This window comes from Medicago sativa, chromosome 6 (genome assembly GCF_051527215.1).
Source record: "Medicago sativa cultivar Bolivia chromosome 6, Bolivia_mono, whole genome shotgun sequence".
Classification (NCBI taxonomy): Eukaryota; Viridiplantae; Streptophyta; class Magnoliopsida; order Fabales; family Fabaceae; genus Medicago; species Medicago sativa.
Window position 1 is genome coordinate 73,511,989 of NC_140754.1, and position 26,143 is coordinate 73,538,131.

General features: G+C 36.7%; 1 protein-coding gene across 1 annotated transcript; it reads left to right on the forward strand.

Annotated features, from left to right (window-relative positions):
• Positions 1-22,023: 22,023 nt before the first annotated feature.
• LOC146916764 (uncharacterized) lies at positions 22,024-23,999 on the forward strand. The gene is made up of 2 exons (XM_085721726.1): positions 22,024-22,403; positions 23,978-23,999. Exons 1-2 carry the CDS (start codon positions 22,024-22,026, stop codon positions 23,997-23,999), a joined length of 402 nt encoding a protein of 133 aa, XP_085577852.1.
• The last annotated feature ends 2,144 nt before the right edge of the window (positions 24,000-26,143 follow it).

Genomic DNA, 26,143 nt, shown 5'->3' on the forward strand with positions numbered 1-26,143 from the left:
TAAGGTTCATTGTTAAACACATTTTGTTCCAACAATCTCCCCCTTTTTGATGATGACAAACAAAAGTATTTAAAAATTGATCAATTGTTGTTAATCTAATTAACAAGTTGACTTTGGGGTTCTGAGGTTTGTAAGCTCAGAATCTGAGGTTTGTAAGCTCAAACTCCCCCTGAGTCTGATAGTCTTTAAGGTGAGGTTTGTAAGCTCCCCCTAAGTTTTATCCAGGTTAATTAAATTCATTTTTCGCACAATAAAATTATCAGAGCTTAAAAAAATATCATTGAAAGAATTAACTTATAGATAAGAAGAATGGTTCAATTAATTTTACTTGAATTTTGATACTCCTTCTTTCGTTCATAGCTTATACCAATAAGGTAAAAAAAATGATAGAAGTTTTTCAAAAAATTTCAAATACCATTAATGGGGCTCAGAGCCTTTAAATACTTGTCACATATACTCCCCCTTTTGTCATTATCAAAAAAAATTGAAATAAAAGTAAATAAGCATAAGGGACAAAAAGATGTGAGAAAAACACAAACTTGAAGAGAGTATAATAAATAACTAAACTATCCAGTCAATCAGAATCAGAATCAATTGAGCATTCAGAACCATTAAGCATTCAGAAGCAATAATCATTAAAGCAAGACAGTTTCAGAAGCAGATACTAAGAACTTAAAACAAACAACAAACAAAGGAAAACACTAAGGTGTGCAACTAAGGATTGGTTTGTTGTTGTTTCTTCATCTTCTCCATTTCTTCAATTTTCTTCTGCAACTGTTCTTCAAGAAATTGTTGCCTCTGGAGAAGAGTCTGTTCCCTTTCTCTAGCCTCTTGCTGCTGCTTTGCCATCTGTTGCCTTAGAAGCTTAAACATCCTTGCGTCTCTGGTCAAGTAGTCCATTTCTGAGAAGAATGGCTTGTTTGCCAGGAGCAGTGTAGGACTTCTGACTCTGAGACTTTTCTTCAGATGTTCCATTAACTTCCTGACAGAAGCGTCCTTGCTTCTGATGCACTTAGCCTTTATATTTTCAATAAACTCAGCAACTCGATTCTGAAGTGATACCCAGGAGTCTTCATATGCGTTGGTGAGATCAACTGTCCTTCTTTGATCCACCAGATTATGCATTTGAGAGAGAATAGTGAGTAGCTCAGCATTAATATATCCAGATTCCAGGGTGTTTGGGGGTGGTTGTTCAAGAATTTCAAGATCAGAATCACTAAGTTCAAGGTCTTGAACAGGGCTAGAAACTGGAATGGTTAAGTGTTGAGTTGGGGTTGAGGTTGATGGCTGGTCAGAAGCAATGTGTGCGGTAGAGGTTAGGTCTTGGACATTGACTTGAGAGTTGTCAATATCCATGGGAGTTGGTTTTGGTGAGTGTTCTGGTTGTTGATAGTCAGTTTCAGTTTCAGTTGGTGGTTGTTGTGGTGAAGTTGTTGTTTGATTGTTGAGTTGGGGGTCAATGGTTGCTAATGGTGATTGTGGAGGTGTTGTGGGTTTATGTGGTTTAGGTGTTTGTTGATGGGGGCTTTCTGAAACAACATTTTCAGAAGCATCTGCTTCTGGAGTTGTTTCAGAGGCTTTTTCTGAGGTAGATTCAACATTCTCTGGAGGAATCATGTTGAGCGGTTGAATGTTAAGGGGTTGAGGGTTAAGGCGAAAGATAGTATCAATGACTCTTTCTCTCTGCTCAGCCATTTCAGCTAACTTCTCATTAATTATGTGACCAACTGGTTCATAAGTAGTTGACTGAGAGGGCTTTTTGTTGGTTTTGGTTGATGTTGACTGGCTTTTTACTGGTTTTTGAAAAAGTTGAGCTAAGGGTATATCATCATCAGAATCATCAGAATCTGATAATGATGAGGATGCGGAATCTGATGATATATTAATTTTCTGGTTCAGGATCAGAATCCTCTTTAGCAGACTCACTAGTCATCAGCATCAGTTACTTGGCTTCTGAAACTACAGACTCTTGTAGCTCTGCAGCAATTTCCAAGATTTTTTCAGCTTCTTCCTTCTTCCCTTGTAAGTCCTTTAACTCCAAATCAGAAGCAGCTTGAGCTGTCATGGTGATATGAGGAAAATCCTTGGTCCTCCTCAAGGCTGGCTTCCTCTTCTTCTTTGGTATAGCTGGTTGTAAAGGAGCAATACCAGAACTTAGGACTACACAAGAGTTGTTGTCTTCAGCTACCTCTTCAATTGATGGCATTGCAGAACCACCAATATTAAGCTTGACAGAAGCAGGTCTTGCCTTCTTAGCAGATTCTTCAACCTTCAGATACTCTTCTTTGGTCATTTTCCTCTTAGCTCTTCTGCCTTTTGCCAGAGGCACAGTACCACCATACATTTCCTCACGTACCTCATCCAACCTAATGACCTCTTCGGTTGCCACATAGTGTTCCTTGATGTACCTCATCTGTACTTCAATAGGATCCTGTTTGCAGATGGGTGGAAAATCCCTCATAAGATCAGACAAGACATGAGATTCACTTAGATCAGTTCTAAGTTTGGTGACCTTGCTGATCAGCTTCATATTCTTGAGAGTTTGAGCATTTATGAATGCTCCAGTCTTTGTATCCAGCATCTGATCTGTGTAGCCTTGAGCTCTGCTTAAATTGTCCAAGACACCTCCTTGATAGAATATCTCTGATAAGAGTCTTCCATAAGGAACCCAGGGCCTTTGTTTATCCTGCAGCTGACTCTGTTTCAGACACTCTACCAAGTACTTGGACATGTATTTGGGCACGTTCACCTTTTCCTTCTTGATGAGGTGCTGGAGAAAGACCTTCTGAGCCAAATTTGGTTTCTCATTATCACCACATGGAAACAAATCCTCATTCTGAATCTTCAGAAGCATCTTAGTTTCCATGTTTAATTCAGCATATTTCTTCTCCTTCTCAGAATTGTATATAACCAAGTTAGCTCTTTCTTTCCAAATGCGTTGTTTAGCAGCACTTGAAAGATCAATTCCAGAGTAATATCCAGACGCTTCAACCTTAAGAATAGCTTCTATCTGCCATTGAGTAATTCTTACTGGAATACCGCAGGTACTTGATCTGATTTCATCTTCAACAAACGGCGCAAGACCCATTTCTTCTCTTGTCTTCCCTTCTAATTCAAGATACATTAACACCATCTGACTTTCCTCAGCTAGGGATGCCGCTCTGTTGTAAAATTTTGCTCTTACCCAGAAGTGTCTAAACAGAGCTTCATATGTTGGTCCATTCAACATTTTGAAGTAATGCATGAGTCCTTGCTTTTCATAGTAGCTTCTGATCCAACACTTATGAAAAGCCAGAGAATCAAAATCCACTGGATTCTCTATCTGAACTTGTAAATCCCATTCTTCCAATTTCATGCTTCTTCCTCTGTAGTCATATTCAGGGACCATTCGTGAAGTAGATACTGAACCTTCTCGTTGCGAACTTGATGATGTCATTTGATGATTGAAGAAGATTTGAAGAAGATGAAGATTTTAGGGTACTAGGGTTGAGAGAATGCGCTTACTTCGCAAGAGGTTTGAAAGCAAATATGTTTGTTGTGAGTGAGTAGTGTGTGAATTGACAAAGTGTTAAAAGTAAAACGATTGCAATTCAAAAGAGACAAACAAACATAACATTAATGACAAAATTGGGGGCGCGTGAAAAGTACTTTCAAAGCTATTAAATCATCATTGCCCTTTTTAGTTATACACTAACACATACAGGCCACGTCAGAAGTTCACAGAGTAACTACCAAGTTAGTGGGCCAGAAGTTACTTTAAAAAGTAACTCCCAACGTTTCCACTAATTCAAATATTCAGAAGCAAAAAATCCAGCTTCTGGACTTCAGATGCTGAAGTCATCATCAGAAGCGAATTTTCCTCAGAACCTCAATAAAGAGCTTCTGATGGACTACTGCTTCTGAACTAACTTCAGAACCAAAAATCCTATTCAGGAGCAAGCAAGCATTTAATCAGATACAAAGTGCATGTTCAAATTTTTCTTTATAAAATCAAATCTTTCAACAGTTAAAGGCTTAGTAAATATATCAGCCCATTGATTTTCAGTATCAATGAATTGTATATCTAAAATTCCTTTTTGAACATAATCTCTGATAAAATGGTGTTTGATTTCAATATGCTTAGCTCTTGAATGCAAAATTGGATTTTTAGACAAACAAATAGCAGCAGTATTATCACAATAAATGGGAATACTGTTAGCAGTTATCTAATAGTCTTCCAACTGATGTTTCATCCAAAGCAGTTGTGTACAACAACTTGCAGCTGAAATGTATTCTGCTTCTGCTGTAGACATAGCAATGGTTGTTTGTCTTTTGCTAGCCCAGGATATAAGATTATCACCCAGAAATTGACAATTGCCACTGGTTGACTTTCTTTCAATCCTATCACCAGCATAATCAGCATCACAGAATCCAATTAGCTTATAATCTAACGATTTCTTATAAAGGAGTCCAAGATTAGTTGTTCCCTTCAAATACCTGAAGATTCTCTTGACAGCAGTCATATGAGATTCTCTAGGATCTGATTGGAATCTTGCACACAAGCATACACTGAATAAAATATCTGGCCTAGATGCAGTGAGTTATAACAAAAAACCAATCATACCTCTATACAACTTCTGGTCAACTTTAGCTCCTTCATCTTCTTTGCTTAAGGTGCACGTAGGGTGCATTGGAGTGTTCATCACTTTACAATCTTCAAGCTTGAACTTCTTCAGAAGCTCCTTTGTATACTTAGATTGATGAACATAGACTCCATCTTTGCATTGATTAATTTGAATGCCCAGGAAGAACTTCAGCTCTCCCATCATGCTCATTTCAAATTCATCCTGCATTAACTTAGAAAATTCCTTGCAAAGAGATGCATTAGTAGAACCAAATATTATGTCATCAACATATATTTGCACAACAAGAATATCTTTCCCAAGGGTCCTTCTGAAGAGTGTTGTATCAACCTGTCCTCTTTTAAAATCATTCTTGATTAAGAAATTACTTAGTCTATCATACCAAGCTCTGGGAGCTTGTTTCAAGCCATATAGTGATTTCTTCAGTTTAAAAACATGGTCAGGATATTTAATATCCTCAAATCCAGGAGGTTGCTTGACATACACTTCTTCTTCTATGACACCATTTAGAAATGCACTCTTGACATCCATTTGATATAATATTATGCCATGATTAACTGCATAGGAAAGAAGTAACCTGATTGCTTCCAATCTTGCAACTGGAGCAAACGTTTCAGTGTAATCAATGCCTTCTTGTTGACTATACCCTTGTGCAACAAGTCTGGCTTTGTTTCTTGTTACTTCACCTTGCTCATTCAGCTTGTTTCTGAATACCCATTTTGTTCCAATAATGTTCTTGTGCTGAGGTTTGGGTACCAGATCCCACACATCATTTCTTTGAAATTGATTCAACTCTTCTTGCATAGCTAGGATCCATCCATCATCTGAAAGTGCTTCATCAACTGTTGTAGGTTCAATCATTGAGATTAGTCCAATCATTGACTTTACTTGTCTGAAATATGATCTTGTTCTTCTTGAACTATCTTTGTTTCCAATGATTAGCTCCTCATGATGTGAAGACTTGTGTTTGAATGTGTTTCTGGGAGGATCTGCTTGATGTGAGCCATCTTGTGCTTCATCAGAAGCAGTTTCATCTTGCGCTTCTGATGTGGGTTCAGCTTCTGGACTATCTTCAGATTCAGCTATCTGATCAGGTTCTGGAGTAACTTCAGGAACCTGTATCTCTGCAAAACTTTCATCTTGCTTTGAAGTTTTATCTTCAAGCTCCTTGTCATCAAATTTAACGTGCATAGATTCTTCAACACAGAGTGTTTCTGAATTATACACTCTGTATGCCTTTGACCTTTCAGAGTAACCTAAAAAGATTCCTCTTTGGGCCTTGGCATCAAATTTCTTTAGGTAGAGCTTGTTGTTCAGAATGTAACATGTACATCCAAATTGATGAAAGTAAGAGATATTGGGTTTTCTTCCTTTAAAGAGTTCATATGCTGTTTTCTCCAAAATAGGTCTAATATAAATCCTGTTTTGAACATAACATGCTGTATTCACTGCTTCTGCCCAAAAATGTTTAGCCAAATTGTTTTCATGGATCATGGTTCTGGCCATTTCTTGTAAAGTTCTATTCTTTCTCTCTACAACCCCATTTTGTTCTGGAGTTCTAGGAGAAGAGAATTCATGGATGATTCCATGTTTTTCACAAAAAGCTTCAAATGGCTCATTTTCAAATTCTCCACCATGATCACTTCTGATTTTCAAAATCTTTGACTCTTTTTCAGTTTGAATTTGTGTGCAGAAGTTACTGAATACCTCATATGCATAATCCTTACTTTTCAGGAATTTCACCCAAGTCCATCTGCTGTAATCATCAACAATGACTAATCCATATTTACTTCCATATAAGGATGCAGTACTCACTGGTCCAAATAAATCAATATGGAGTAATTCTAAAGGTCTTGAGGTTGAAACAATGTCTTTGGTTTTAAAAGATGATTTCACAATTTTCCCTCTCTGACATGCACCACAGAGTGCATCTGAATGATAGTCAATGTCTGGTAGCCCTTTCACAAGTTGTAACTTACTAAGATTAGAGATTAACCTCCAGTTAGCATGTCCCAACCTTCTGTGCCACATCCATTTCTTATCATTCACTGATAGTAGGCAAATCACCTTCTGATCAGCCAGTTCAGAAAAATTGATTTTATAGACATTGTCAACTCTCTTTCCCTTGAACACAATGGATTTGTCTTCCTTGTTGATTACTGTACAGTTGGGTTTTTCAAAAAGCACATCATAACCATTATCACAAAATTGACTAATGCTCAAAAGGTTATGTTCAAGACCATCTACCAACCATACATTATTAATTGAGGTAGAGGAATTACCAATAGTTCCTGTACCTATGATCTTGCCTGACTGGTTGCCTCCAAACTTCACATTTCCTCCCTCTTTCATTGTTAGGCTGAGGAACATGGACTTTTCTCCTGTCATGTGTCTTGAGCAACCGCTGTCTAGGTACCATGATCTTTGCTTTGGCACTGCTCTTAGACATACCTGCATCATTGACATTTTTAGATTTAGGTACCCATTGTCCTATGGGTCCTGGAAGGTTAGTACTTAAGGCTTTACTCTTCACTTCTTGTACCTTGTGCTGTGAGTTGGGTTGCTTCTGATTAACCATCACCTTAGGTTTTGGTACTTCAGAAGCAGTAACTGTCTTCTTCTGAAACTTAGACTTCAGAGCCTCAGATTTTGGTTTCACCAGACTCTGAGGAATAGGTTCTGATCTTTTCAGGATCCTAACCTTTGAAGTCTTGGAATCAAATTTGATCATAGGCTTTGACTTAGAATTCTTTGGCTTTGAAGTGATCTTAGCCTTAGAACTAGAAGCTTCAGGTTCTGATTGAACAACAGTTTCCAGCTCAGCCCCTTCTGGTACAAAGAAGGTTTTCAGACCTTCCTTGATGCATTCACAACAAGATTTTAGATTGGTTTTCTCAAGTTTCACTTCTGGAAAACCAATTCCTCTGCCATTGTTCTTGTAAATGCTATAAATCATAGAAGCCACTTTGCTTCTGTCAATGCCAGATATAATAAAATCTTCAAGAGCAATTTCATGGTTACTTAAAGATTTTTCATTACACTTTTCTTGTAGCTTCTGACATAAGAACCTGAGCTGATCTTCATATGTTTTACACATGAAGTCAAAGCCCCTAAGTCCTTGTTCAGAAGCTTTCAGATCCAATAGAGTTGGTTTTTGCTGTTGTACCAAATCAGCATATTTTTCTTTTAAATCCTTCAACTCATTGGTTCTTACTTCAAAATGTGTAAGAAGTTCTTTAAGTGACTCAACAAGTTCATCTCTGGGAATTTTGGAATATACCTCGTTTTCATCTTCTGAGTCTGAATCTGATCCAGCTTCTGAAGTTGCTGTTGCTACCAACCCAACAGCTACCTTTGCATCTTCATCAGCTTCCTCTTTATCAGATCCAGATTCACTTCCCAAATCATCACAGGTTGCCATTAAACTCTGCTTAATCTGCTTCTTGAATTTGCTTGGTTTGAATGTAGACCTCTTTGACTTGTCCTTTGACTTTTCTCTTTGAAGATCAGGGCATTCAGCAATGAAGTGTCCAGGCTTCTTACAGTTGAAACATCCCTTCTGATCTTCTTTCCTTGAGCTTCTGGAGTTACCCCTTCTGGCGAGAAACTTTATGTTCTTCTTCGCCAGATACTGAAGTCTGTTTGAGAGCATGGCCATTTCAGCAGCATCTGGTTCAGAATCTGAACTTGACTGTTCTTCCTCTCCAGATTCAACCACTTTGAGAGCTTTTGATGACTTGCCTTTGGATGGAAGAGCTATTGATTTACACTTCTTAGTAGACTCATGTTCATTAAGACTTAACTCATGAACTTTGAGAGAACTAACAAGATCTTCGACACTTAAAGTGTTTAAATCTTTAGCTTCCTCAATGGCAGTGACCTTTGGTCTCCATCTGGCAGGTAAGCTTCTGAGTATCTTGCTTACATGATCAGAAGCAACATAGCTCTTCTTTAGAATCTGTAGCCCAGAAACTAAGGTTTGAAACCTTGAGTACATCTCCTCAATAGTTTCATCATCCTTCATCTTGAATAACTCATACTGATGTACAAGCAGGAGAGCCTTTGTTTCTTTTACCTTCTTTCTCCCTTCATAGTTTGAACAGAGAGAAGCAAACATAGCTTTAGCAGTGGATTTGTCACTCATCTTCATGTATTCTGCTTTGGGTTTGGCAGTGACAAGGGCTCCTCTGATAATATGATGCTTCTTGTAGAGTTTCCTCAGTTCTGGAGTATGTTTCTTTCTATCCACAGCCGCTCCTTCTTCATCAAGGACTAAATCACCAACACCATCTTCCAGAATATCCCATAATTCTTCATCTAGGCTCATGATGTAACTGTAAAAGTTGGTCTTCCACCAAGAGAATTCTTCAGCATCTCCATTGAACTTTGGAATCTTCCCAACACTGGATTTCTTACTATCACTATAATCATGTGAGACATTTTTATAGCTAGTATCACCAGAACCAGTAGGAGGAGGAGTAGACATGTTTTTCTCAGATCTTTGACTGTTGCACGGTTAAGTGTTTCACAACAGACCAAGGCTCTACATACCAATTGAAGGTGAGAAAAACACAAGAAGGGGGGGGGGGGGGGTTGAATTGTGTTTTGAAAAATTCTTCGTTTCTCCTAAAAACTGAACACACTGATCAGAAGCTAAGTGAGACAGCTTCTGAAGTGATAATCAGAATCTAAATGCAGCGGAATAAAACAGAGAGAGAGAAGAAGAACGACACAAAGCAATTATACTGGTTCCTTCCACAATCCGGAAGTAGTCCAGTCCCCCTTGCACTTCCAAGGAGATTTCACTAAGAGTAACATCTGATTACAATTGCTCAAGCAAACAAGCAAGAGACTTCCTTTGCTCAAGCACACAAGCTAGAGACTTCCTTTGCTCAAGAACACAATCAAGAGACTTCCTGCTCAAGCACAACTGCAAGAGACTTCCTAACTAAACAAAATTACACAGAAAATTGTTTAAGGTTGAACACTTGATATACAATCAGAGGTGCTCACAATATAAATCAGATACAGACTCAATGGACTTAAGAATTTCTAAGAAATGACTTTGAGACACAGAAATTCTAAGTGAATGCAGAACAATTTCAGCAGAGGTTTGGCACTTGTAAAAATATTGAGAGTCTGTCGTTCAGCATTACCAAATCTCTAGGTCTTCACTCCTTTATATTGAGGTGTGAAAGAGACGTTGTGAAATTGCCACCACACCAAAGAGTCGTTGTTGAAGCTTGATCTTTCACCTTCGAACTTTTGCCTGATTTGGTTGTTGTCCTATGAAAAACTAATTTGAAATCCATTCCTTATCCAAAGGAACATCTATGCAGGCGAAGCCGTATTCTGGAGCTGTTTTCTTGTCTTGTAGCGTGGACACAAAACAGAGTAGTGGAGAACGTGGTTGTACAATTCGTACAAATGTCAACGCTTTCGTCCAAATTGCAAGCACATGCCTTCAAACACCTTTGAAATGCTAGTTGCAAAATTCCACTAATCCCTTGTTGTGTTTTCGAATCCAATAGACAGCTTTTGCAGTGATAATTCTTCAATTCTTGAATCTTTGCAAATCCAGTTGATATTCAGCTTCTGGTGAAATGGCTTCTGATGAGGCAGCTTCTGATGATGTGTCTTCTGATGATGCAGCTTCTGATGATACAACTTTTGATGATATGACTTCTGGACCTCTTGTCTTCAGGAGCACTATTCTTACTTCAGAAGCGACTTAACTTCAGGAGCACTTTTTCTCTTCAGTAGCAAGTTGCCTTCAGGAGCGTCCAAGCTTCAAATTTTGTTGTTTCCTTTGCTCTTTATTTGCTCATTCAGAACCAATGATGATGTAACTTTTTAATTATGGTCCTGTACACTTGAACAAATATTAGCTAGTCCAATTTACAATTTTTAATACCTTGTTATCATCAAAACTCTTTAAGGTTCATTGTTAAACACATTTTGTTCCAACATGATGTAGTGTAACATCCTTTTTATTTTAATATATGCTTATTATTAAAAAAAAAAAAAGGTTGAGATTTAGAGTGTTACAGTTAGACTGCTGTTCCTGCAAGTTTTTGTGTTAAGACTTTTTGTCTACATAATCTACGACAGAGTTTTCATGCGGTTGTTGGTTTCCTGCGGGAGTGAGACTATTGATACAAAAAAATTTGGACAAGCAACGGTTTGAGTTTGAGGTTGTGATAACATCACATGATATTTTTAGGCTATGTTTTTAGTTATTTTCTTTGTATTTGAAGAAAAATAAGCGGTAATTTAGGGGAGTTGTCCATTGTTTGAGGAACATTTTGTATTGTTTCGATCGAGTCATTGTAATTCAGTTTCTTCCCTAATGATTCAACTCCATATGTGATTTGAGTCATATCTGAACTTGGGGTCATATCTATACTTTTGTTTATCAAGACTATGTCATAACCAATAATAAACTTCGTTAATTCCAACAAAGAAGATAGAGGGGATGCAAGGAAACCTTAATCGTCGTTAATATTCTGAATCAAAAAAACATAATCTCGCATTGTACAAGACAAGTCAAAACTTGCAACCCATTGATCTCTGTTACTGCTTTTATTTAAATATTTAGAGGAAATATTATGTTTTTTTTATGGGATTTGTTAAAAAAAACTAATTAAAAAAAATGTATAGATTCTTTTAAAAAAAAAATAAAAGTATAAAGATTGCAAAGAGTCTTCAAAATTTCCTTATAGACTCATGTTGCAAAATCATATACTTGATCAAATGTGCATTTCAAAAATTATAAACACTACAAAACCATATGCTTTAATCAATGTGGTACTTTCTTTGGTGGTTTTGATGCTCTTTTTCTCGCCTAAAATCAGTTGAATCCAATCTTAAGAGAATTCAGACCTCTACAATACAAGTCTTCATGCATACTTGACATCAAAACAAATGAACCAATAAAAGAAGAAAAAGAGTATTCCATATCGAAATTCCATATATGCAACCGAAGTATTTTCACACAATAAGCTCTTTCTTTCTAGAACCTCTTGTTCATATACTCAAAGAACCACAAAGATAAAAATAAAAAGAGTGTCTTATTTTGTTATGCTAACCTTTTAACAATGGATACATAAAATAAAAATACAGTTTAGAACACAAATAGTAATCACTAATCAATTAAATATCAAAGTTCTCAACACACAAGATGCAACATTACATCACAATAACTAAAACCAGATAGAGATTAGTTCCATAATTGACAAATAATAAGATAAATCAAGCAATCATTTTACTAATTCAACAAAACAGTAATGTTAATCCAAAGGTGTATCTCAAAATGATCAGCCATTTAATCAAGATGCATAGGTAACACAAATTATAATCTGTTCGAAAACAGTTCATTCTGTAAATAAGGACAAGTCATAACAAATACCGAGGTTTGCAAAACCTCACAGTAATGTTCTTGAGCAGAAAAATATTGAGCAATAGTGAAAATCCCTTGGAACTAGACTACTCCTGGATTGTAGGAGGAATCAGTGTAATTGCTTTGTGTCCTCCCTCTCTCCCTCTCTCCCTCTCTCTCTCTCTCTCTCTCTCTCTCTCTCTCTCTCTCTCTCTCTCTCTCTCTCTCTCTTTCTCTCTCTCTCTCTCTCCGCCGCTATCAGACTCGCTTTTCAGACTCTGACTGGTGATAAAACACTTAGGGTATGTTCGGAAGGAGGGTTTAGAAGGGGAAGGGAGGAGAGGGTTTACTTTTCATTTTTAAATTACGGACACTATGAAATGTTTTTTTAAAAAGTTAACGAATTAACATGATATGTGATCATATAATACTTCAATCACACTTGATTTATTTTAGAAAAACATGTTATATAGTCCGTAATTTAAAAAAGAAAAGTAAACTCTCCCCTCCCTTCCCCTCCTAAACCCTCAATTCAAACACACCCTTAGAAAATTTGAAAAAACCAACACAATTCAACCCCTTGTGTTTTTCTCACGTTCAATAAATATAGAAAAACAAATTTTCTACTATCTTATGTCATAGATATAGGAAAACAATTTATTCGCATCTCTGTTAATCTCTTAATCTAACTTATAATTTACATTTTGTCAAAAACTTATAATTTACATATAAAATAAAAATATTTATTAGATACACTACATTATTGTTGATATTTTACAAATAATATCACAAGTATTCAAAAAGTTGTCATATCAACTTTCTAATATCAATACATGAAAATTTGTTTCCACGGATATAAGCAACAAAAAAAAAAAATCTACAACGAGTGTGTTGTAAATAATTAATATTATTTTAGATATAAAATAAAAAATATTTAATAGAAACACTACATTAATGTTGATATTTTGAAAATAATGATGATTTTTTCAAAACGTTATCATATTGACTTTCCCTAACGAGCACGGTATAAATATTTAACGGTGTTTTGCATCAAAAATAATAACATTAAATAGAAACACTATATTAATGTTGTTAAAAAAAGATACGTTAATGTTGATATTTTTATAATAGTCAAGAGTTTTTAAAATTTTACGATATCGACTTTCTCATATGGGTACAACAAAATTTGACTCCATAGATATAAACAAATAAAATGCTCAACAGACGCGATGAAAATATAGAACGGCGATTTGTATATAAAACAACAAAATATATAATAGAAATACTTGATATTTTGAAAATAGTCTTATGTTCTCTAAATTTATTATATCAACCATCACATCAATACTTTTCTTAAAGCATCTTTTTTGGTAGTGGTCGGGGTTTGAACCCCAAACCTTGCATATTTTATGCATTGTACCAACCAACCGAGCTAAGCTCACAAGGACTTTCTTAACACATCTTATATCGGTACAAATATTTTATGGTTTTTTTGCATAAAATTGTTTTTAAATAAAAAGATTACATGATTATAATTTTTGTTTACTATTTTTTTAATTATCCATTTATTATCTTTAAGTATTTCATCAGAACATTATTAAAAAAAAATGAATAATGTCAAAAAGAAAAAGATAATGAAATGTAGTATCTATCAAATTTTGAGTATATAGTTAGTAGTTGCCCACCACTCTCACTATACGATGTTATGCATCAGCTTTGACTTTTATAAACAGTATTCATTAATTTATATGTTTTAACCGATGTGGACCAAAAAGATCCCAAAGATTGTAAAACAGGGAACCCAAAACTCAATTTAAAAAATAAGGGGACAAAAATGTTAAGTCTTCCAAAATAGGTGGGTATGTGTGGATGAATATAACCTCTAATACCATTTTGAATACCACAATACTTTTTTAAGTTACAATGAGTTTTTGTTGTTTTTTTGGATTTTCAAACTGTTGTATTTGGATTTCCAAATTTTATTATCTACCGAAGTTGTTACTAGGTTGAGTCACGACCAGGTCGCTCTCTTTAAGACGTTTCGTGGCACTGCCCAAAATTATGCAAGACATGTTATACCCTAATTTTGGACCTAAAAATACTTGCTCAAAATGTTTTTCCATCTCTGATATGTGTCTGTTACTCTTGAGAGATTGCCAATTTGCTATTGTTTTACCCTGATATTTTACCATGCTTTATCTGCATATTTTACTGTCTTTGTTTTGAAAATATTTTCAACTGTGTATTTGTCAGTGTTTTCTTGCATTTAAAACCATACAAAAAGTTTTTCTTGCATTATAAGTCATTGGAAAGCCCCTCTGATCCATTGCACACTTTCCTGCATTTTATTTCAAGTTTATTTGCAAAAGGGCATTTTAGTCATTTCCTGTGTTAAAACTCCTTCTAGTCCTTGAAAATTGTCTCTGAGTCTCTTCAATTTGTTTGTATAAATCTTTGTTTCAATTCCATGTCAAAATCCATTTCAAAAATTGCATTCGAGCCATTTTGAGTCAGTTTAGTCCCTAGGGGCATTTTGGTCATTTCACATAAAATTTTGACAGAGAGAGGTTACTTTAAAGTACCTCATTTTGTAGTTGGTTCATTTTAGTCCTTTTTGTGTTTTTTATTTGTTTCACTTTACGTTATATTCAATTTACCAATTTTAAACCAAATTTTATTTTTATTTTCAATTTAGTCCTTCTCTCCATTTTTATTTTTCTTTTTAGTCTTTTTCAATTTACATTTTAGTCCTCAAATGTTTTAAAATTTTGTTTTAGTCCTTTTTCTGTAATTGCATATTGGTCCCTTAGTGTTTTTTGCAGGTCAGTCCCAAAGTTCCAGAAAATTGCAGAATGGTCCCTCAAGTCTAAAACTCAGCCAAAACTGAATTCTCAAGTCAGGTGATAGGTGGCATTATCCCATTGGCTTACAAGTACAAGTGTCAGCCTATATAAGGCCCAATCATCACAGTCCCATTCAGATCGTAACAACTCATCAAAATCACAGAAGCAATAATCACACGCCACCTCATAAACAAAGTCAGGGTTTCTCTCTCCTGGCAGTTACGATAAAAAATCCAAGAACCTCAAGAACAATGAAGAACTCAATCAAACCCTAACTTTTCCAGAAGCAAAATTGAACCAAATTGAAGCTATTTCTTCACCATTCTCAGTGATTCAAAGATGAATCTTCATCATTGAACGGTGCTCCTCTGCAATTCAAGCATAAATTCTCCACCGGAGGTGTGAATTCGTACGATCACATAGGGTTCGAAGTGAGAAAAAGAAGGAGCGAAGCAAGGTTTTGAACCGGCGAAGAGAGGGAAGAAGATTCACCGATTTATTTTCGGTTTCAGAAGCTCCTAACAACTTACCAGAGGAATCCAAAGCTATAACGAAGTTTTCCGAAGAGTTTTCCGTTTGAATCTCCGATTAAACTCAGGTAAAATCACAAGACTTCTTCGTTTTTCTTTCAAAAACTCAACGAAGGCGCGTGAGCGTCTTTAATCGGTGAATCTATATAGATCAAGGAAGATTCAAAGGTTTTCTTGCGAAAAACTTTGAAAACCTAAAAAGATTTTCAAAACCGAAAAGTTAAAACTCCGATCTACGTAGATTCAAGCCTTGCATGTGTTTTGTGATGTTTGATTCGTGTTTAGTGTGAAAAACGGAGTGGATTAGGGTTTGATTTAGGTTAAACCAGTGTTGTTAGGGCTCGCCGGAATCTGGAATTCACGGCGGAGTCGATGAAGATTCCGATGAATCTTCATCTTCTCCGGCCGTTTCATTCCAGAAACTGGCGGGGAAGGATGAACGAGGAAGGAGAGAGGTGAGAGCCTATCTCACTAGCAGAGAAGTTAGAGAGAGAAAGAAAAAAGAAAAATTAAGAAACCGGTGAGTTTGGGCTTATATAGACCTCTAGGACGCGCCTTCACCATTGGATCTAGGGTTAGATGTGATGGACGGTTGTGATGCTTTGGTTCTGTGTGCTTGTGGTCGCTTACGGTGTTCCTTTGTTTAAGACCGTTGGATCTAGGTTTAAGTTGGATCCGGATCAATCCAACGCTCGTTGTGTTTCCTTGAGATCCGGATCCAGTCTGTGTTTGGGCTTGGGCCTTAAGTCCGTTCGTTTTTACGTTTTTTGATATTTTCTTGCTATTTTCATACTGCTGTTTGATATTTGCGCCCCTGTCTTGCCTAAAAATTAATGATAAAATTCTAAATAAATTTCTATGTGTTTCTTGACATGTTCTCGATATTTTTGTGGTGTTTTTACATGTTAAAACCTGTAAAAAAAAATATATGTGACGTTTCTTGTCATTTGCTTACTTTCTTTGTTAAATTTTTGTGAAATCTTGCTATGTTTTGATCATGATACCTTGCTATGTGATGTTGATACTTGATATGTGATTTTGTGATGTGCTCACCTCTGAATATATGTTTGTTTCTACCGTTTTGTGAGTTTAAATGCTAGTTTCTTGTTTTGCAAGTTATGTGAACATTCTAGTGTGAAAATAAGTGCAAAATATGCCTGTGAATGTGTCATAATTCTTGGCTTGATATTTCCTTGTGATTCTGATGCTATGGCTGAAATAAAACCCTTGACAAGTTGTCATAATATGAGGATTATAGGTCATATACTTGTTTTGTCATTATGATAAATTTTAGGTATATTTTGCTACCTTTATGTTAAGAGTTTTGTTACTTGTTCGTCAAGTTTTTGCTACTTTGTTTAGTGTTCCTTTTGCTTATAATTTCTATTCTATTATGCCTTATGCTACTAACCCTTTCATTTCATGTTTCATTCATTCATAGGCATTCCTCATCTCACCTCATTTCTATAGCTTTATTTTCTTGCAAAAGACTTAGCATGTATAACCTAGGTTTTTTTTCATGCAATTTACTTTCTTGCAAGATGTAGAATGTAAACTAGGACCCGATGTAACGTACAATGGACTATAATGATGTACACCGACACAAGCACCGACACGCACACACGTTGTATGATGATTTACCGTTTTAGATGTATGCTTAGGAATCGCGATACTTAGAAAAATTCTCTTTCCCAAAAAATGTGAACAACTTCACTCAACTAATTTTCCAAAGAAACCTTGGGATCAAAATCCCATTGAATTTTCCCTTTTATTTTCTTAATAAATGATAAAACAATTGCTAAATACTTTGACTAAAGTTTTTGTAAATAAATTGACCAACCTCACTCTTTTCCAATCCTCAAGCCCATGAGGCCCCTTTCTATTCTTCAACTTCTTTTTTTCAAACTTTTAAAATCAAACTTAACTCACAAAAACATTTTTGGAAGAGAACTACATGGAGTTTGATCCCTTAAAAGGGTATGTAGGCAAGAAGTCAAAACTTCTCCAAGTCCAATAAAACAAAAATTCAAACACATTCTTCTCCCTCCAATTCTTAACCTAGCAAAACCTTAGGTGTAAATAACATTTTCAAATAGCATTTAAAAATAAAGCGGACGTGTAGAAAGTAAAGACGGTTCCTATAGAATACTATAGTCGTTGTGGGTGCCTAACACCTTCCCATGACGAAAACAACTCCCGGACCTCGATTCTCAAGGGTTTTTCTTATTTTTCACTTCCCAAGAAAAAATGAGATATCAAAGGTTAAAAAGGTTCAAACTTAATCAATGTTTGACACCCGAAAAACCAAGATAAAACAAGACAGACTATCAACCACGCCGCCTCCAGGATAAAACAAGTCCAGCTACAACTGTGCGGTTAACTACTGCACTGTAGAAAACCGTTCGAGAATTACACCTTCAATATGGTACTAAGACCACTCTTTTAATACTGAAACCACTTTAATATGGTATTATTACCATTCTGTTATGGTGCTAAGACCACTCAAATATGGTGTTTCCACCTTTCTAACCTTTAAGTTCTTCAAACTATCAATATGGTACTACGACCACTCAAATATGGTGTTACCACCATTTCTCCTCAAATAAAAAAATATTGTTATAATATTTATATATAGTTAAGATCATTCTTGATTCCGACGGGACATTGTTATTCCAAATAGGATCTTAAAAATACTCTTTATTCCGAAGGGACGTATATTACCGAAGGGACTATGTTTTTAAGACCATTCTTAAATATTGTTATAATATTTATATACAGTTAAGATCATTCTTGGTTCCGACGGGACATTGTTATTCCAAATAGGATCTTAAAAGTACCCTTTATTCCGAAGGGACATATATTATCGAAGGGACTATGTTTTTAAGACCATTCTTAAATATTGTTATAATATTTATATACAGTTAAGATCATTCTTGATTCCGACGGGACATTGTTATTCCAGATAGGATCTTAAAAGTACTCTTTATTCTGAAGGGACGTATATTACCGAAGGGACTATATGTTTTTAAGACCATTCTTAATTCCGAAGGGACATTAAACCGAAAAGGGACTATGGTCTTAAGAACACTCTTAATTCCGAAGGGACAGAAAAAAGGAGATGAAAAAAAGAAAGACTCGTCAACACAAGTCAAGAAAGGGAGAAGAGACAAAGAGTTTCCGACAACTCAATGAAACTCTTTGGTGTGTGGAATTCACTATGTGAGTTCTCTCTTTATAGGGAAAATTCACAACTAATAAGTGAGAAACTTTGGGAACAAGTAATATGAGAAACTTTGTGAACAAGTAATATCTCAATTGAGTACCAAAATATATATTAAGTACAAAAATATATTTCAGATCAAGTACTAAAATATATTAGATTGCCTTCCAAAATATTTCAGGTTGTATTCCAAAATATTCTAGATTGCGTTCCAAAATATTTTAGCGAAACTTGGGGACTAAGAAAACACTTTCTAATAATGATTAAATTAATTATTTAATTTATCATTTCCAAATAATAAAATATATATCAATATATATATTTTTTCTATAGTGTTTACTTCATTCACATAATTATGTACCCCCATTAATTAGAGGTACACCCCCGCTATATAAACACTACTAATGTGTGTGTTCCATCCGATGTGGGACTTCTACTTTTTTCAATTCACACAACACTAGTTCTACCTAACATGGGAATTTGTGTTTAGTCTTTTTACTCAATTTCCACACATGTTCCAACAATCCAGGCCCGACCCTGAGGGGGTGCAAACAGCTCAACAGAGCTGGGCCTCCCTCAGCCATGGGCGTAAACAAAAATAATAATTAATACCCACTAGTACTACTGCCCTCCAATTTTTTAAATACCCCCAGCCATTTTCTGTCTCCTTGTTTTAGCCTTTTAGGCCTATTTGAATTAGGTCCTCTTTCTTTTGGTGTTAGGTGGGGGTTCCTCATGTATACGGTAGTCATTTTCACCTTTGAGTGCACCGCATATATACGGCACCTTATATTTATCTTTTAAAAAATATAAATAAAATATTGCTCTTTTAAAAATAATACGTTTTGATTTTATCACTGGCCTCTTTTCATTCCCAGAGCCGAGCCTCCGAATTTTTAGGGACGGCCCTGCAACAATCCCCCACTTGAATTTAAAAAATGGTTTCAGAAATAACGGCAAAGACGTCTCCATAAGATTTGCTAGTAAACAAAGGTGTCGCCTACAACTTGAACCTTTGCATAGCGGATAATATTCTGATTTAACAAGAGTTGCTGACATCATTGAACTCTATCTCAGACATAGAATCCGCACACAAACCTTTTCATAAGGTGTATTCTAAAAGCCCGTGCGTTTATGGCCATGCACGTCCATCCCAGTTTTAACGAACGCTCTAGGTATTCTGCCCTGAATCCCATAGGAACCGGCCCTTAGTTCCACATTTGTATAGGTGAGTCTATCAAGAGTACTCCTGTAGCTATGTACTCCACTCCAAATAGAGTATAGATCTCATTAAGAGTTTCTATTATCTCATCCTTCTATCGCTGCAGGAATCGTGCTTTCTTACTTTTAACATAGCATGTTCTATCACTTATGACTTATTATGACCCATTGAACCTATTTCTTGGGATCTCCATTCATGTAGGTCAGGTTACCATCACTTGTGATCTTTGGACATTAGTCCCCTCCTACTGGATGTGTTTAGGACTTTCTTTATAGTAAATCCTTTCGTCAAAGGATTGACTAATTCTTTATTAGTACGTGCACGATATACTTTAACCGTTCCTTTTAGAGCTCTTTAATTATTCTGTGTTCGTGCCTTAGTTATCGTCTCTTACCGTTGTGGTAACGATTCTCGATTTTGTAATAGCTGCAGACTATCACAATAAAATAACACTTCGGACAACGGTTTCACCCACTAAGGGTTCTCATCTAGCAAGCATCTTATCAACTTGCTTCTTCACTAGTTTTCTGCAGTGTTCTCATCTCAGATTCGGTCCATAGTGGACTGAGTCAATATCATTTGTTTCAACAAATAACTCCTACAATGATGCTTAATATGCAGTCACTGGTCGCTTTAAGACTCATCTGAAGGATGTTCAATTTGTATCTTGTACCATTCAAGTACAATATGATACTTCTCATAATGTAATCTGATGACACCTTGTCATTACGTAATTCTATATGTATTTTCATCACAAAAAGGAGTTCACAGAAGACTTATGCAGCAAAAAGAGCAGAAAAACTGAAGGAAACGCAAAGAAATAAAATGTGTCACGATTTGGTACAAACGTGACACGATTTTGGGAAGCATCAGAAGCTTTGATTCAACATTATGGAAACGTGTCACGATCGGTAAAACGTGACACGATTTGGTGAAACCCTAATTCAGTTTCTTGCTCCAGAAGATAAAAACGTGTCACGATTCGCTTAAAACGTGATACGATTTAGGCGATATTCTGAGCCTATTTAAGCTGAAGTCTATTCCAAAAACAAGGGTTACGAATTATAGAGAGCAAAGTGCGATTTTGTGACCGCAAGGAAGCCAAGGAGGACGATTTCTTCATCCTTCAACCACTTTGTGTATGTTTTATTACCTCTAATGATTATGTTATTTGTAAACACTATTATGAGTAGCTAAATTCATTAGAGGTTAGGTCTGAGATGATTCGTTGTAACCTTAATTGATACATTATGCTGTGAAACTCTATTTATTATGAATGATATTCTAGTCTTTATTCAATTCAATTGTTCTTAATGCTTTTTATATCCTAATCAAATATAAATATGATTTTGTGAGAACGAATGACTACTGACCATAACTTTCGACTTAGACCTATTGAATTGTTGTAAAAAACATGGTTAGTCTAGGAATAGATAATCGTTTGTTAGTGATATTAGGTTAACGTGCTTAAACCTTCAAAGATTATTAGACCACCTAAGGGATTAGGGGCTGTAGTTTGAGAAGAGGGTCCTAACTCAAGGGATTGATTAGGACTATTTTGTTAACTATCGTGGGATTAGAAGATCATTCATAAGAATAGGTGCAGCATAACAATTAGGGGAACATCGATGATTCGAAAGACCTAAACTCATCTCTCTCTTATTCTTAAAACCAATTTTATTTTCAGCATTTAGTTTTACGCAATCAAACCAATCTACTGCCTAGTGGCAAATCAAAACAACTTTTATACATCCTAAAATACAACGTAGTTGAATTATTGAGATTAAAAACAGTCCTCGTGGGATCGATATTTTTACTACTTCGATAGTATTTGGCGCACTTGCCAAACATCTATCAAGTTGTTGGCGCCGTTGCCGGGGACTGTTGATTTATTTCAACAAGGCAATTACGTTATAATTTAGGATTTCTGCAATTTAATTTTTTGTTTTTATTTTATTTTTCTGTTTTAGTATTCATTGATTACTTTGCATTGTGCAGTGCTACTAAGGTATTTTGCTGTTTATGTGAGGTAAGGTGAGCGCCGACGATCTCGAATTCAATCCAGAAATTGAAAGGACTGCTAGAGCACTCCGGAAAGCTGCCCGGTTGCAAAGGTTGTCTCATTCTGTTCCACCGGGTGTTCAAGAACAAATACCGGAGCCAATCTCTACTGAATCTGAAACAATCTCTTCTCATAGATCTGCTATCATGGGAGAACCTGTACCACCGAGACCAAAGCTAAGAGACTATGGGTTAGCAACTCATCGTGGTCAACTGACCCACACTTTTCAACCAGCTAACCCCGTTGCTTTTGACATCAAGACTACTATTCTGAATGGATTGAGAGACAGACAATTCGATGGCACTGAAGCCATGAGCCCACATGAACACTTAAGCCGCTTTGCTGAAACATGTGAGTTTTGTGTACAACCAGCCACTGTGACCGATGGACAGAAGAAACTAAGGCTGTTTCCGTTCACATTGACGGGAAGAGCGAAAGATTGGTTGCTGACTATACCCAATGGGACTGTTCAAACTTGGGAGGAGCTAGAGCTTAAGTTCCTCGAGAAATATTTCCCTATGTCTAAGTATTGGGAAAAGAAGATGGAGATCTCTAACTTCAAGCAAGGGGAGAATGAGTCACTATATGATGCTTAGGAGCCATTCGACTTGCTTCTTAAAAGATGTCCAAACCACGAGTTCACCGAGAAACAATACCTCCAAATCTTCAATGAGGGGGTGACACCAAACACAAGAATGTTCTTAGATGCTTCCGCGGGAGGTAGTCTCAAGAGAAAAACTGATCATGAAGTCCAAGCTCTAATAGAAAACATGGCTGGCAATGAGTATCGTGCTGAAGCGAAAAAGAAAGAAAGAGGAGTGTTTGGGGTGAGTAAGCAAACTGCAATCCTAGCTAACCGAGCAGCCATGAACAAACAAATCGAGGCTCTAACTAAGGAGTTTCAAGGGTTTACTTTTGCTCATAAGCAACAACAAGTTGCTGCAATCAAGTGTGACTTATGTGGTGAAGAGCATCCAAATGGTGAATGTGTTCCCGAAGGATCTAATGAGGAAGCAAACTACATGGGGGGCTACCAAAGACAAAATCAGTCATATAATTCAGGTATCAACAAGCATCCCAACTTGAGCTACTCAAATAACAATGCTTTGAACTCTCAATTGCTTGCTCCTCCACAACAACAAAGAAAGCCTTCAGCTCTCGAGGAAACTATGATAAATTTTATGAAGATGACTCAAGGTAACTTTGAGGAGATGAAGAAGAGTCAAGAGGCTGAAAGAAAGAACAACGAAGCCTCCAGGAAGATGCTAGAAACTCAACTTGGGCAATTAGCTAAGCAATTGGCTGAACAAAACAAAGGCGGATTCTCAGGTAATACTAAAGAAAATCCTAAGAACGAGTCTTGTAATGCTATAGAATTGAGGAGCAAAAAGGTTTTGACACCTTTAGTTCCAAAAGCTCCAAAGAAAGTTGAAGAAGTAGTAGTGGAGGTGGAAAAAGATGGCGAAGTTGAAAAAGAAATTGAAAATGGTGTAGTTGAAAAGGAGAATGATCAAGGAGTAGTTGAAAATGAAAAGAAGAAAAAAATAGAGGGAGATAAAAGTGAGAAATTGATAGATGAAAACTCAATCTTGAGGAAGTCAAAGAGTCAAATCTTGAAAGATGGAGACAAGCCACAAAGTATTCCATCATATGTGAAACTTCCATACCCTCATCTAGAGAAGAAGAAAAAGAAGGAGGAAGGACAATTCAAGAAGTTCATGCATCTTATCTCACAACTTCAGGTGAATATTCCTTTCAGTGAAGCTCTTGATCAAATGCCTTTGTATGCCAAATTCATGAAAGATTTGCTAACGGGAAGAAGAAAGCCTAAAGATGATGAAAACATTTCTCTTTCCGAGAATTGTAGCACCATTCTCCAAAAGAAGTTACCGCCTAAGCTGAAAGATCCTGGTGCTTTTACCATCACTTGTTCTATTGGACGGGTAAACGTCGGAAGAGCTTTATGTGATTTAGGGGCAAGTATCAACTTGATGCCCCTTTCAATGATGAAGAAGCTTGGATGTGGTGAGCCAAAACCAACACGAATGACCATTACTTTAGCTGATCGGTCAATCTTTTATCCTTTTGGTGTGCTTGAAGATGTGTTAGTGAAGGTGAATGATCTTGTATTTCCAGCAGACTTTGTGATCTTAGACATGGCTGAAGATGATGATATGTCACTCATCTTAGGAAGACCTTTCCTTGCAACTGGTCGTGCTTTGATTGATGTTGAGATGGGAGAGCTAATGTTGAGATTCCATAATGAGCAAGTGGTGTTCAATATCTTTAAAGCAATGAAACACCGAGAGGAAAATCCCAAGTGTTACCGAGTTGATGTTGTTGAAGAAATAGTAGAAGACAATTCTCGTGAACCTCAACCACCACAACCTCTTGAAAGAGCAATTGTAAATTCTATAGAGAGTTGTGAGCCTGATGAAGATCTTGAGGTGAATGATTGTGTCAAGCCACTTGAAGCAAGTAAAGAACAGGTGCAACCGCCACCACCTGAAGACATCCAGGATGACAAGTATGGGGGATCGGGAACTTTGAATAAAGGAAAAGAAAAGTCTACTTCCAATGGTCAATTTGGTATATTTGCTTACAGAAAAATGCCCTTTGGAATGCGTAATGGGCCAGCGACCTATCAATGGTGTATGCATTCCATCTTCTTGGACACAATAGAGAGAGCTAGGAGGTATTATGACAAGAGGTTGGTAAGGAACACTTCTACTGATGAAGCAATGGAGCTGAGGAAGCCTGGTAAACAACAAGAGCGACTTACCAAAAGCAAGGGTAGGACTTATTTTGAATGATCCTTAGGGGTCATCAGAAGTCAAGCTAGTGACGGTAAAGAAGCGCTTGGTGGGAGGCAACCCACATTTAGATTTCATGTAGTATTTCTTATTTCTTTTTATTGTTTTCAAATATTCAAAAATACAAAAAGATTTTAGCTGAAACAGACAGAGGAAGAATTTTTTTTCATGAACCAGTACTGTGCAAATCGTGACACATTTTGGGCAAAACGTGACACGATTTGCCTGCCCTCTGAAGCTCTTCAAAATATTTCTAAGTTAAAAAATGGGTGTCATTCGACATTTGCTTAAAACGTGTCACGATACTGAAATCGTGACACGATTTTACCACCCAAAAATTTTTCTAAGTCTGAAAAGTGGTGCATTTTGACATTGAGAAATCGTGACACGTTGGCCAAAACGTGACACGATTTCTGGGCAAGAAATTTTTCAAAAATGAGCAATCGTGACACGTTTTGCCCAAACCTGACACGATTTTGGTGGTTTTCAAATTCTGACCGTTACAAAACCCAATCGTGACACGTTTTTGGCCAAACATGACACGATTTTCCTAGCCTATCAATATAACCAACACGATTTTCATTCCATTCACTTCCAAAAGTAGCCAAACTCTGCCAAAATTTTCCCAGAACCCTAACCTACGAATTTCTAACCCTTTTCTACCACAAATCTTCATCTTTTCATCTTCCAACCACCAAACCATCACCATAAACCTTCATCATCAACCACAAACAACCCAAATCCATCATCTCCATCATCTCGACCCTAACCCTAACCCTAATATTCACTTTTCCACAAAACCTAACCTTAAATCCAAACCTAACCATAACCATGGTCGAGACACGCAACAAGGGCCAAGCATCCACCCAAAAAGCCTCCAAGAAATCCAAAACCGACAACCCTAGAAAGAAACCGGTCAAACCTAAGTCTACCAATGAACCACCACCACCTTTCGTGAACCACCACTTTTTAAACTCACAAGCCCGTGACCGCTTCAAAGATATCAAGCATTACAGAGTGATTCCAGAGCGAGCCTTCTTGCTCCCAAAATTGTTGAAGAATCCTGAGTTTGAGCAAGCACTAACTGCTCAGGATTAGCATGGTTTAAATGGGATGATTTTCGAGCAGGCTAACAAGACATTGGCCCTAGAATTTTATGTTAATGCCCGGTTCTCCGGGAGAAGGTATGGGTCTTATGTGCGTGGGAAGGACATTGATTTCTCACCAGAGGCGATTAATAACCTGTTGAAGATTGTTCCACCAGAACAATGTGATGTCAAGTGAAGAAGGGAAACTTGTGGTAATTGGAATGATGAAGCTTGGGAAGAATTGTTACTGCAGATGTGTGTAGAGGGGGCTACGTGGAAAGGAGGGAAGCGGATGCTGTTGAAGTCTGACTTCAAGCCGGTCTCTAAAGCTTGGGCATCATTTGTGGTGCAAACACTGGAGGGCA